Raw genomic sequence first — 13,154 nt, 5'->3', positions numbered from 1 at the left:
AGTTTTTTCAGTCTCTTTTGCTGCGTGCATCAGATCGCCCTACTGCCCTCCCTAATTTAGGGCTGTGTTTGACATTGCTATGCCTGTCATGGGGTTGTCTGCTTTTGGGGCAGGGGCCCTGGTGGGAATTTTGTCCATTTGGCAGATTGGCTGATGCCATTTGGTTTTTGCCTACTGCGTAGCAAATCATCACAACTTGTAAGGTTGCGGTTACGCATTGGTTAAAAATTGGTTGGCGGAGGGGTAAGGGTTGGCTGTGCCTGCCCCTCCAATGCTGCTGCTACAAGGGAATTCCGTTAAAGGAATCCAGGGGTTTGCCATACTTTTGTCCGTATCCCTGGCAAGGGGCTAGGGCCATGCAAGCCCCTGGGAAGATGAGGGGAGGGGCGACGGTACACTGCCCAGCCCCATTCTCTCCCCAATATTGTTTTCCCTCACTGGCTTTTGCTGGAATCCGAAAGTCAGTTCTGTCCTGGGGCGGGGACATTATGTATTTTAATAAAGTTGTGCCAAAATTATGCCAAAAACCTTAAACAATTTTTTGTGTGTGAATTGTGATTTATTTAGGGGGTGGCTTGGGGACCTCAACACGCAAAAGGCTAAGATTCACAGGGAGACATTCAGTGTCACACTAAGGTGATAATTCTGTCAGGGCAAGCATTCAGCTTGCCAGATGGAACGTTTCCCCCCTTCTACCCCATGCACAGTTTCAGGGGTTCCCCTGCCCTGCCCCTCCCAATCTAATTGCAGGCAGTGTGGAGGTGCTTGGGGGAGGAGAGAGGGAAAGCCCCACTGGGTAAGTGGAAGCTGTACGTCAGGGGCAGATGTTGCATACTATTGCTCCTTTCTGTGTTTGAAAAGGCTCTGAGATCTGAGCACACACAATTCGCAGAAACTAGTTCACCAGCCCCACTAAGCCAACAAAGCATTCATACGCAGAAGGGTTCATGACTGGTTATCACCTATGATCATTTTTAAAAAATTATCCCATACATGTCTACATAGTAGACACTGAGTTCAACGGGACTTTAGATAAGTGCATATAGGATCATGTGAAGACGAAAGTATTTAGTATAACTTTAAAAAGGAAAGGAAAAAGAAATCAGGAGTCTAAACATAGTCAAAAGCAGTGCTTAGCATATTATAAAGTGGTGCTTTTTACAAAGGCATGCAGCCGTCCATCACAGATGTTGCTATATTAGAAAGCCTTTTGAAAGGGGAGCATTTTTCAGTCTGCCACAAATTATGCTTTTAAAAACGCAGGAGGATATGCTTTGCCATTTAACTTAGGGTTACAAAACAATGTGGTAGCTCGTGTAGCATGACTGGATGAAAGCATATTTATTCATTTATTCCCACTGTGGGCATAAACTGGATGAATGCTTACAATAGAAGCTACGATATCCATTAGTACTTTGACCAAACCACCTTAAGTTATATTCTGTCACACTTACTCAATTTAAAGCTGAAATGTCCCCATATTTTAGCGATGCACAATAGATTTTAAAAAGATAAAATATTTAAGGTAGATCATGTATAATATCAGTTGCTATTCAGCTATGAGGGGAAAAACATTCACATGCTATTCATTTGTGTGGGTCATTATGGGGTATCTGCCTTCCTCTTAAGAGCTGGAAGAAGAAACGGGCATCCTCAAGAGAAAAGGCATGTATAGAGCTGGTCCCAGAGATTCCCTTGTTTTCATCATAGCAGTTCCCACTGCTAAAGAGAAAGGAGCCACTTTTCACATGATATACAGCAGCTTTTGCAGTGAAATCACCAAGCAAAGCTCTGCCCCTTTGTGAATTTCTCTCTTAGATGCTCGAGTCTTTTCCCAACGATAATCCTTTGTATTCAATAGAAATCGCAACAATTTCCTTAATTTCCCAATAACTCTCAGTGTGTGTGTGTTTTTATTTTTATTTTACTGCTACAGCTGTGCCAACAAATATACGAACAGAAATTACACTAGAATGTTTGGCTCCTCCTTAAGAAACACATAATTATGATTTTATGTAATACACCTCCAGGCTACAGAATACATCTATAGGATTTCTCTCTGTATAGACAAGATGTGCTATCCTCCGTGTTTTAGCAGTTCAGTGAACTAAGCTGATACAAATGAGGCTTGAAATGTTAAATGAAACTAGCATTATCAAAGGTTCTCATATCAAATAATTTTATTTCTGTAGAATTCGATTGAGATTAAGAACTCATGTGATGACTAAAACACCCAGTAGTTAAATCAAATAGTCTAGCAATATATCTGCAGGGGAGCCTGAAAATAAATGAAATATTCTGTATGTCTTAACTGCTTGTAAGCAAGGCTTCAGAGTCATGCAATGTAACACAGGCCTGTGTGATTTAGGGCCTACAGTGGGCCTAAACTTCATCTTCCGTAAACTGAAAGGATCCTTCTGTCTATGGAAGACTTTGATCTGGAAGAGGGATTGTGCTAGTGGAAGGGGAAGGGAACTTGACTGCCAGCCATTCAGAAGTGTGGCACTCTGAGGGCTGGAAGGGATGCATGTGGAAATCAGTAAATATGCTTCCCTTTTTTGCCCATGGGAGTGAATTTGGATTCAATCTAGTATGTGTGTGGATGGATGGATGGATGGACGGACAGACAGACAGACAGACAGACAGACAGACAGACAGACAGATGGCATAATGAAATCAAATTATGGAGTCTTGAAGGAAGCCACTAAATTTGTCAGCTACTAAATAATGCAAATAACGGACAACCACATTCTCCTTAGCTCTGTTAAAAACTCAGTCAAGCAAAATAAGGTACCACACTTTATCATACTTCCTGATATATATTTTACAGAATATTTAGATTGAAGATGGTTTGAAATAATGGGGGGGGGGTGTTCACATGCTTCCCAAACTTGCAAAAGGGGAAAGTGTCTCACTCCTAGCTTTTAAAATTGCTCATGTATTTCAGTAGTGCCATAATATATTCTGAAGTGACCAGAGTGACCAATTAAATTGTGCTGAATTCTTTCAGGCCAGCTTTAATGGACATACAGAGGAGACTTTAAGAATACTTTGGGATAAAGTCCAGATGCTTTAATCAAATAAACTACTCAGTTTAAGCATAGGTGGGCCTATTTCTGTATTTCATTTTAAGGTCTTTGTTGCCTGTAATATTTTGGCGGCAACCCAGTCCCCATTTGCTGTTAAAATCAGCTTCTGAACATCTTTTCACAAGCCACACATAATTTGGTAACCACCTAAACCATCACTGAGTTTAAGGATCATATTCTGAGAAACTTCACAGTCATGCCAAGCTCCTATCAGATATATCTGATTTATATATTGTTGGCATACAGGCACAATGAATCAGTAATTTCAACATTAGCTATACGTAGAACTTCAATCTATAACAGCCATTGCTGTTATAGATTATACAGTTTTCCACAGATACTATTTTGAGGCTGGACCAGTGTTCTACCATAAGCTTTCTTCCAAAAGATGGGTTCATATAATGGGGCAGTAACTATTCACAAGCCTACATTTTCCTTCAGGGATCTCTTTCAGGCTGAGTTTCAGCACACACTGAGTAGTATGTGAACAGCATTATGTCAGGACCGTTGATTTCATGACAGAAGTGAGTCATGAAAAACCATCGACCAAATGATGTGTCTTAACCACAAATATATGTATTATAATATTTATTATGGGAAACAAAGTATAACCAGAGTCCCAGCATTACTGAACTCTCTACAGTGTTCAAATCAAACAGGGAATGGAGGGTGCAATGGCTTGTGAGAGAGTTCATTTGTATTCAGCCTATTCTTTTTGGTCCATCTCTCTCAGAGGTTGTTACAGAGGCATTCTCAGTAAGTTCATGCTGTGAGCAGCCCAAGAGTTTTCATTGGTTGCCTTTTCTGTGTTCCCAAACTCTCATCTGTACATGTTGGGATCAGAAATACCCCATAGCTCTTAGATCTGCAGGAGAAGTTTGCCTCTTTTATATACAGAACCCCTAGCTATGCAAAAGGTGTAGGATTAGGATGGGCATAGCAGCATATACATGATGAATTGTTAATCCGCCTTCACTCAAATACTCAGAAAACAAACAACACTCACATAGCTCTCAGCTACCTTATTAGACTGAAGTAAAATCTGACTTGTAGATTATTGGCTGCAGGAAGATTTGTGGCAGGACACAAGTCTTACTTACCTAGTCTTAGAGTCAAGAGCAATTCTTACTCATTCTTTGATGTCTTTGCAAAGTATATTCCTATTCTCTGTAGGAAGGGACTGTACAAGAAAATGGTGCATCAAGCTGGTCTCAGCTAGAGTCCAGAAACACATTAAAGCATCTTTTACAGTGCACACCTGCTGGAGGTAGTTTTATTTTGGATTTGGCTCTTAATTCACTACTAAAACAGTCACTGGATTCCAGCTTAGAAGAAAATGGTGATAGTAAGATATTACATATGCTTAGCATTTAATACTGCAGTTCACCCTCACTCCTGCAATTTAGCAGATGCTTTTTACAAAACCATTCACACACAAATAAGCAAAAACCCTAAGAGATGGGATGTGTAAGAATCTCATAGCATATTGCAGGATGATGACTTCTTAACCTGGTCTTTATACAGATCCCTGAAGAGGTTCAGAAAGAGATCCTTTCTCATTATGTTGTTTCATATCTGAAACTGAGAGTGAATATCAGAACTCTTCCACTCACATTTTATCTCAAGTGGTTTGCTAGTTTATCTGTCATACACAAATTGCCCTTAAACAAAACCACTTTGGCTGGTGTGTCAAAAAATCTTGTTCAGAATATGCAAGGGACACATAACCCTTTTGATAGGAACATAGGAAGCTACCTTATATACAGGCAGACTGTCAGTCCATCCAGCTCAGTATGGACTAGGAGCAGCTTTCTAAGATTTTGAAATGTGGTCTCTTAAACCCCTACCTAGAGTTGCCAGGGATTGAATTTAAGATCTTTTGCATGCTTTCTACCATTAAGCCATTGCCCCTCTCCTTATAGGCACTCAATATTACTAGATTTGTTTCTGCTTATTTATTATTCCTTAGTGTTGGATCTGCTACAATTTCTAGTGGAAGTGAACAATGCTGATTTAAAGAGATTATTGTTATCCCTCTCTGGGTATCCATAAGGAGTTATGGGGTATTGTTCCTTATGATCTTGGAAGTTGTCTTTATGGAGAGATGTTTACAGAGCACTGAAGTGAAATAACATCAGTATGTCATAGTTTATATCAACTACATGAGAAGCAGTATAAATTCTTGATCAGTGGAGATAATGCTTAACTGGTGACAGCTAGCAAGCTTAATCCAGACAGGATTGAACAGATGGTGTTGAGGGTATTTGGAATCTAGAAGTGTGGACTGTGTATAAATGGGATTTTCTCTTCTAAAGAGAAAGGAGAGATATTTTAGATGTTCTCCTGGATGTAGCATTTCCTCCCAAATGGTCAGATGGTACCTGTGGCATGGAACATATTTAACTAGCTTTGTTTATTCTAGGAGTGGAGCTTGGCACACATAATCAGTGGTTTGGAAACCGAAGGACAAACTATTAAACTGGTGAGATTTGACCCAAAGTGACTGGCATCATCACTCCCTTGACTTTTTGTGTTCTTTTATTGGTTCTTTTTTAAAAGGGGAGGAGGAGGAGTGGCAGACAGAGAGAGATAGGAGAGAGAGAAGCAACCAGATGTAAAGAATAGAGTCCCTTTCTCTTCAATAGTTGCAAGGAAGAAGCTATTTGGTTCCAGTGGCTTTTTCACACCTGCACTGCAAACTGGATCTGCAACCCCCCCTTTTTATACAGCTATTAAGAATATAGGAGTCCTGCCTCTTTGCATTATTCGCATAATAGCCCACCTACCTGATGAGAATGGCTTTAGATTTGACATGGGGGGGGGGGACACACACAGACACAAGTGCCTTGTGGTTCTTGTTCTTCTACATCATTCTCTATCTTTTCCAAAATGCCAAATTGCAGCAGCATTTCTGTTGCCTATGTGATGCATCAGCTTCCCAGTAAAAGACAGCCTTTCCATCCTCTAGGATGGGTGGGAAGATACAAATTTGTATTTCAGGTGAAAAATAGAGATGTAAAGGAAAGCACAATACGCTTGCTCTTTCTGTTCCATCAACATCAGTACTGTTTGAAGTCATTCAGAGGTTTTCAACCTTTTTGGGTCCACAAATCCTTTGACCAACTACATTCTTTCTGCGGCTGCCCTGTGGGGCTCAGGAGCCCAGTTATGTCACCCTTTGCCTGCAGAGCTGACAGCCCGTCACCTATTTTTGAACACTCTCCCTTGTGGAGTGTTCCCTTAGCCTCCTCTCTTCTCCTCTCTCCTTGGGAGTCCTCTGGGCAGCTGCAGCTGCTGACCCTGGTCTATGAGCTGCCCCCCTGCCCCAAAGAGAGGTGCCTCCTCACACTGCCCCACAGGGCCTGGGAAGCACCCCCTGGCCAGCCCCAGAGGAACCATTCACCTGGGCAGCTTATAGCCACGTCTGCTGCAACGAACAACTGTGCAAGCCTTTGGGAGGCGCAAGAGGGCATAAGAGGAGGGAGGGAAGCAAAGAGGGACAAAGGCCAGTGTTTCCTGTGGCACCCCATCATTCATGGCACCCCAGGGTGCCACGGCACACTGGTTGAAAACCACTGAAGTAATTAATTGAGCTGTAGTCTTAATATACAATGAGATACATTTAGGCTAAATATTCACAATCAAAACATTCATAGCTGCATGGATAGTAGAGTAATAGAATATGCCCAGAGAGGATGTAAAAACCCCCAAAACCCCCACCCTCCTTCCTTGGAGACTTTAAGAAAAAGGTAGGGCTGACATCTTTTAAAGATGCCTTCCACATAGAACATCCAGTTGTACAGCAGATGATTTAACAGATGATCCACGGTGCTCTTTAAAATTCTATGGATGTGAGATGAGGAGAGCCATACATAACATAGTTCAGAAAATACCAAGTAAACATTGGACTATTAAAGTAGTGCTCTCTTTGATGTGGGAAGAAATCCTAAGCATAACTACCTTTCACCCAGAATAACAAGCTACGTGTAGTTTTCAACCTCCAGCTGAATCACCAGTCTCAACATAAAGTAGCGGTCCTGATTTCCACTTAATGCAAATGAAGTTGGGGGGAAATGCTAAAGTAACATTTTCCAGGTAGGATATAGCTTTTCTCTGAAATGATCATAGATGCATTAATCATTTTATATAGAACTAGAATCTAGTTAATAGATCATAAACGATGTGGGCAAAATGCAGAGAACTGATATTTTATTTATTCTGAGTGTAGAATAAGGAAAGTAGAGTAAGGAAAAAATGAGCTTATTATACCAACATGGAACCAACACTGGCTGCTTACACAGTTTCAAAAGAAAGGGGGAAACCCTATTCCTGCATCCTAAGAGCAGGATAGTAAGCGATGAACATGAGAAAATGCAGTTACATTTACTTAAAATTGGTTATAGTTGCAGATGAAGATTAAGCACAGGTTTCCTAAAACCTATGGGTTTTCTTGTGGAATTTAAATGAAATTTTAGAGAAGTCATAATGTAGGTTTTCAGAGAGGGAGATCCAGACATAAGGGCAGCAAAGACAGTGACTGAGATTGCAGTCCTTTCTCTTTTCTTTTCTTTTCTTTTCTACTTGAATATAGCAGATTCAAGTTTTATTACAAGGCCAAAGAGAAGAAACACTACTGCTGTAGGATAAGACATGGGACATCTGCGGTCAAAATTTCTCATAGTCCTTCCCCCACCAAAGGACTTCTTCTTCCTCCCACCCTTCCCCTCTTCTCCAACATCTGGCAGCACAACTGTGGTCAAAGGAAGATTGACAGAAGTGTAAACAGCTGCCTTCTGACAGAAGCCATGTTAAGCGTTGCTTTCCTAAAGCAGAGTAGCCCCACCGGCCAAGTCTTCCTGTGTGGCTATTTGTCTCCAAGGTAGGAGGCATCCTTCCCAGTTTTCTTCAGGGTGTTCAGCAAGGTGTCAACACTGTGCTCTGAGTCTATATTCACCTTGTCGCTGGGCAGGTCAATTTCAAACTGAACACCTCCCAGCTTGTTGAGAACACAGCTGGCGGCATTAGGACACCCTTCATGGATCATGTCTACAAAGAATTCATGTTTTGGCATGGCTGCTGTGGCTGCTGCTCCCCTTCTTCCTCCAGAGCATGGGTCGGCAAACTAAGGCCTGTGGGCCAGATCAGGCTCAATTGCCTTCCAAATCCAGCCTGCAGACGGTCCGGGAATCGCCACATGGATCACCAGCAGGTGGATCGCCAGTGTGTGTGTTCTTTCCCTCTTCCTCCTTTTCCCTCACACGGTGGTGGTGGTGGTGGTGCCTCCTCCCTCCCTCCTCCTGGCTTCTCCCCACCCTGCCTAGAGGAGGAATGGGGCTGGGCTTTGTTGGTGCCAGACCCTCTCCAGAGCCCTTTTGCACTCTGCTCATCATCCCTCCGCCGCTGCCAGCCCCTGCGGCTTGCAAGACACAGGAGCCGTGGTTGGCTGAGCGCCCCTCTCAAGCGGCCGCCATTTAAAGCAGCTCCTCTCTGGAGCCTTTTCACGTGCTGCTCATCGTCCCTCTTTTATTTTTTCTTCTTCAAAATATAGTCCTGCCCCCCACAAGATCTGAGGGACAGTGGACCGGCCCTCTGCTGAAAAAGTTTGAGGACCCCAGCTCCAAAGCCTTCCTGGCTGCTGCTCAATAGAATGACGCAGCTCCCTTCACAGCCTCCACAAAAAAAGCCTTCTTGTTTCTTTTTGAAAAAAACTCAGGCTTCATGGGTGGAGAAACTTGGGTCCAGAGGCCAAATTTAGTCCTTCCTGAAAAGCATTTTTCTGACAGATGCATGTCATTGAACTGTGATAATGTATTTAGCTTTCCTGGTAGACAGGTGTGTGTGTGTGCATGTCTGCAATGCAACGTACTGCACAGAGTTATATCCATTGCTCTCATTGACCTCTGCCTCTGTTCCCATAACATAACCAGCATGTGGCCCCCTGAAGACTGCCCATGAGGAAAATGTTTCCCATCCCTACTCAATAAGGTTGATGGAGCTCCCTCCCTCAGGTATTCCTTGAATGTAGAGTGGTTTATAAATTCTAAAATAAAGTAAAAATGAAATTGCATTCTAATTTTCATACAACTGAGGCCTTGTGTTTTAGGTCTGATTTCTTGTTGGTCCCTTCCCCTCTGGTTTTGTGTTAGCATTACAAATAGTCACTGTTCCTATTGCAAGAAAAGAAATTATGAAGCTTGGCAACATCATTAGTGCCAGATTGATTCCTTCTTGTCCTTTGATCCCCACATTCAAAGATAAAGATAAAGGCAATGCTGCATGCCTCAGAGTAACTGCAGAGAGAAAGGCTTTGAAGAAGAGAAGTAGTTCAGGGTAGACATGTTGAATATGAGACAGACATGGGATAGCTAAGTGGCTGAAGAAAATGCACACCTGGATATAAGGTGCTTTATACAACTTTCCCATTGTGCCACTGTTTTCCAACAAGTCACTTTTTCGTTGTTGTTTTCCTCTGCATGGTGTATAGCTCAGAACATTCCTGATGAATAATCAGAATCCCCATTCCACTGTCCTTTGGGCTCCTCTGGAGAAATTGGCAGCTTCTGAGGCCTGCAGCTCAAGGCTGCAAGGTCCAGTTGCAAGATGGGGACCACCTCTGAGGCTAATTTGCCTCCTCTGCTTGGAGATTTGGTTCAACATTTAATAAAGTGGCCCTATTTTCGTTCCATCTGCCTATGTCTCTATTTCAGGTCTTGGTCACAAGTAACTTCATCTAGGTCTGTTTATAATGTCTGGGAAAGGCATGTGTTTGTTTTGAAACTAATGGACAGGAATTAGCCTATCAATAATAGAATAGAATAAAATCCAATTACAGGCCTTCTTATCAGGTTATAATCAGCATGCCACATATTCTAAAAGTTGATGAAAAGAATCATACTTAATTTACTAAATTGCAAAATCTATCCTTGTAAAGAAAATCCTGATTCACTTAAGATAGCAGGAACCAGAATATTATTGTGAATTAGCAAAGTGTCCAACACTAGGTTGGTTGAGATATTTGTGCAAAGAAAGCCTGTATATTTCAGAGATCCCTTGGTCAGGTGAGGCAGCACAATGTGTGTCTGTATGCTCTGCAGACCACAGGAACCATTCATTCACATGTTCGAAAGTAAAGGAAGTATTGGGGAACACCACAGTTGGGATTAAACCTTTATAAATTTACAGTTGCATTTTCTTTTTCCAGTATAGCTTAATCTAAGCCATTGGGAACTGCCAGCCATTATTTCCAGAACATCACCCCTTCTTCTGCAAGGCCCTGTCTGGGATTTCATTTCTTAGTAACCCTGTACCTATATAAGGTACCCATTATACCTGTACCTAAATAAGCCCCAGTGAACACAGTGGGTTGTTTGTAAGTAGACATGTTTAGGATTTGTTATGGTATTTATATTTCCCATCAATTGTGTTTTATGAGCTAGATTTGATAAAGGACTGGATAAGATAATATTTCTACCCTATCCCAATCTAGAACCTCTCAACTCATTTGGCATGTAATCAAGACAAAATCACTTTAAAACGTTAGGTTTTGCACATAGGCTATATTCAGCCATGGTACTTACTGCATAACTGGGGTTGGTTAAGTTGGCACTAGGCAGGCAGGCTGGGAAAGCATGTTTACAGTTCTTTCCACATGATGAGGGGGAAGTATTATCTGATCCATCCTAAACGTGTTCTTGGTTACAAATGCAGCATTCTCCTATTAGAACATGGGTATCATTTCTTACAGATTAAAATTAGCTACTGGTCAGCTGCAAGTGTCAATTCATTTAACCTTTCATATAACTAATGGTGTTGCTAACCTAAAGGAAACATCATCTGAATGGTAAAAATAATAATAATGGTAATTTTTTAATGGCTATGCAAACTGGAAACCTTCCTTGGCTTATATTCTATACATTGTGGTTGCTTTTGTCTACTCAGTTTTGGACAGACCTTTTCTTGAATACAGAATCAGAAGCCTATTCTGGTCTTAGAAGGGTGGCACAGCCACCCAGTCAATGTCTAGTTATGAGCTAGAGCAGTAAGTCTGGCAACTGGCAAGACCTATTTGAGATGAAATATAGGCAAATCAGGTAACAAATGCCAAACTTGATCCCTGGCTCCTGCTTGAAATAACACATGTTTGACCAGAAAGATCACTGAAGAAGAAAACTGACCTTCAATTACAAATGTTAAAATGCATCAATATACCATTTAAGCCTTTTCTCTATGGCCTTTATTTTAAAATAAGAATTCTTTTAAAACAAATTAGCTGTGGCATTTTCTTCATAGTCTTTGTTATACTCAAATATACTTTCCCACACATTAGCATAATTTTGAAATTACTCACTTACTATATTATGAAACTATATTGTCTAATCATTGAGAACAATCTATTTTGTGCCCCATTTATGTTATCTAGAACATACAGAACATATTCTGACTCATAGAGGAGAACAGAAAGGTCCCTTTGGGTTGCTCTCCACACATTTTCAGAACTACTTGCTGGGGGAGGGGGGCATGCCTGACTAGTGATACCATGTGGCTGGTATAAGGACTTGTTTGTATATGCTGATTTATGTCTTAGTTATATCCAACCTCACTGATACCACCAATAGTATGACATAACTATTGTAGTGGTGAATTCTAGAATGAATAGACATTCTGAAATATAATCAGCATTAACAAAATTAATGTGTTATACCTTAATTTCTATTGATATATATCCTTTTCATCAACATGTTTTGAAACTGAAAACATCGCCAACAGAAAGCAACCACATTCTCTGGGGAAATTGATCTTAAGTGTGGTTAATACACCCGTCTGTTATGATGATACATAATTAGGCATTATCAAAATGGTCAGAAATAAAAGGTTTCAGAACAGTTATGAAACCTCATAGCAGCATAGGCTTGTTGGTTTTAACAAATCTGGCTTCAACAAATGTTTCACCAAGACCCCAACAGTTCAGTGCCATGTATGTGTTTTCAAAGTAAGCCATGTTAAGTTCTGTGAGAAAAACAAGTGTATGTAGGATTGTAGCTCATGTCTAGTATTCCATCATTCCTGATTCCAGGATAATCAGACAATATTCTGAATTCTTGAGGTTTATACATAACTTCTTTTGAATTCTATGCTGCTTGTTAAGAGGTAGGTACTGATGGGAAATGGTTATTGCCTTATCCGTGGTTTGCCCTTATTTTACTCTTCCCTGCTATGTGTTTATTTTCTGCATTTCTCTTAATCAACAAACTCATTGTTTAACCTTACATATAAGTGTTCACCTTACTTTCAAATTTTTATGTGCATTTATGATCTGATAATGACATGCATGTGGGTGCACCCACCCACCCACCCACACAGAGTAAGGAGCACTTTTTACTCCTGTGCAGTCAGTGTGAAGGAGATGCATTATTTTGGCCTGCAGGACATGGCTAGATGTTGCCGATCCCTTAAGAAACCTCTAATGATTGTGGGGTAAGCCAGACACAGCATTCATACAGTAAAAATGTAAGAACAGCAATCCTGGGCAAATGAAGTGTGTGGGGGGAGAACAAAATATTAACAACAGATAAGCATAAAAGGAGGATTGAAAGACCCAAGGGAAGACATTTAAATGCATTAGTCAACTACATAAAAACAAATAACAAGAAATTATTTAAGTTTATCAGAAGCAAGAAGTCATTAGGTTTCTTTGACTATCAGGAAGTGTAGTGAGCAATTAAAGAAGATGAGAACATTGTGCAGCATTAAGTGACTTCACCACAATGATTGCTGGATGACTGTCTTAGCTCAGAACTAAGAGTCATGGTTCTCATGCTTTCTAGTGCCAGAATGTACTTTCGATTAACTTATGATAAATCTAAATAGAATTGAAGATGAAAGAAGACACAATCTGTAGTGAAATTTGGGTTCTAAAACAGATGAAATCAGAGCAAGAAAACAGCAAGAGCAGTTCCTAGCTGCAATTTTTTTTAAAAAAAATGCAATAAAAAATGGAACCACTTTTAACAACAGCAGCAACAACAACAACAATTTACTATTTATACCCCGCCCATCTGGCTGGGT

The 13,154-nt window shown here is 40.8% G+C and overlaps 1 protein-coding gene across 1 annotated transcript; it reads right to left on the bottom strand.

Annotated features, from left to right (window-relative positions):
• Positions 1–7,684: 7,684 nt before the first annotated feature.
• On the bottom strand, positions 7,685–8,162 carry LOC128407739 (copper transport protein ATOX1-like). The gene has a single exon (XM_053376501.1). The coding sequence runs from the start codon at positions 8,158–8,160 to the stop codon at positions 7,954–7,956; it is 207 nt and encodes a 68-aa protein (XP_053232476.1). The 5' UTR covers positions 8,161–8,162; the 3' UTR covers positions 7,685–7,953.
• Between the last annotated feature and the right edge of the window lie 4,992 nt (positions 8,163–13,154).

The sequence above is a fragment of the Podarcis raffonei genome, chromosome 2 (genome assembly GCF_027172205.1).
Source record: "Podarcis raffonei isolate rPodRaf1 chromosome 2, rPodRaf1.pri, whole genome shotgun sequence".
NCBI classification, from domain to species: domain Eukaryota; kingdom Metazoa; phylum Chordata; class Lepidosauria; order Squamata; family Lacertidae; genus Podarcis; species Podarcis raffonei.
Note: the sequence above shows the minus strand (reverse complement) of the source record. Positions and strands in the feature narration are given on the sequence as shown.

What these genes read in the sequence shown, in the direction of transcription:
- LOC128407739 (XM_053376501.1), bottom strand. Translation starts at nt 8,160, where the DNA reads ATGCCAAAACATGAATTCTTTGTAGACATGATCCATGAAGGGTGTCCT.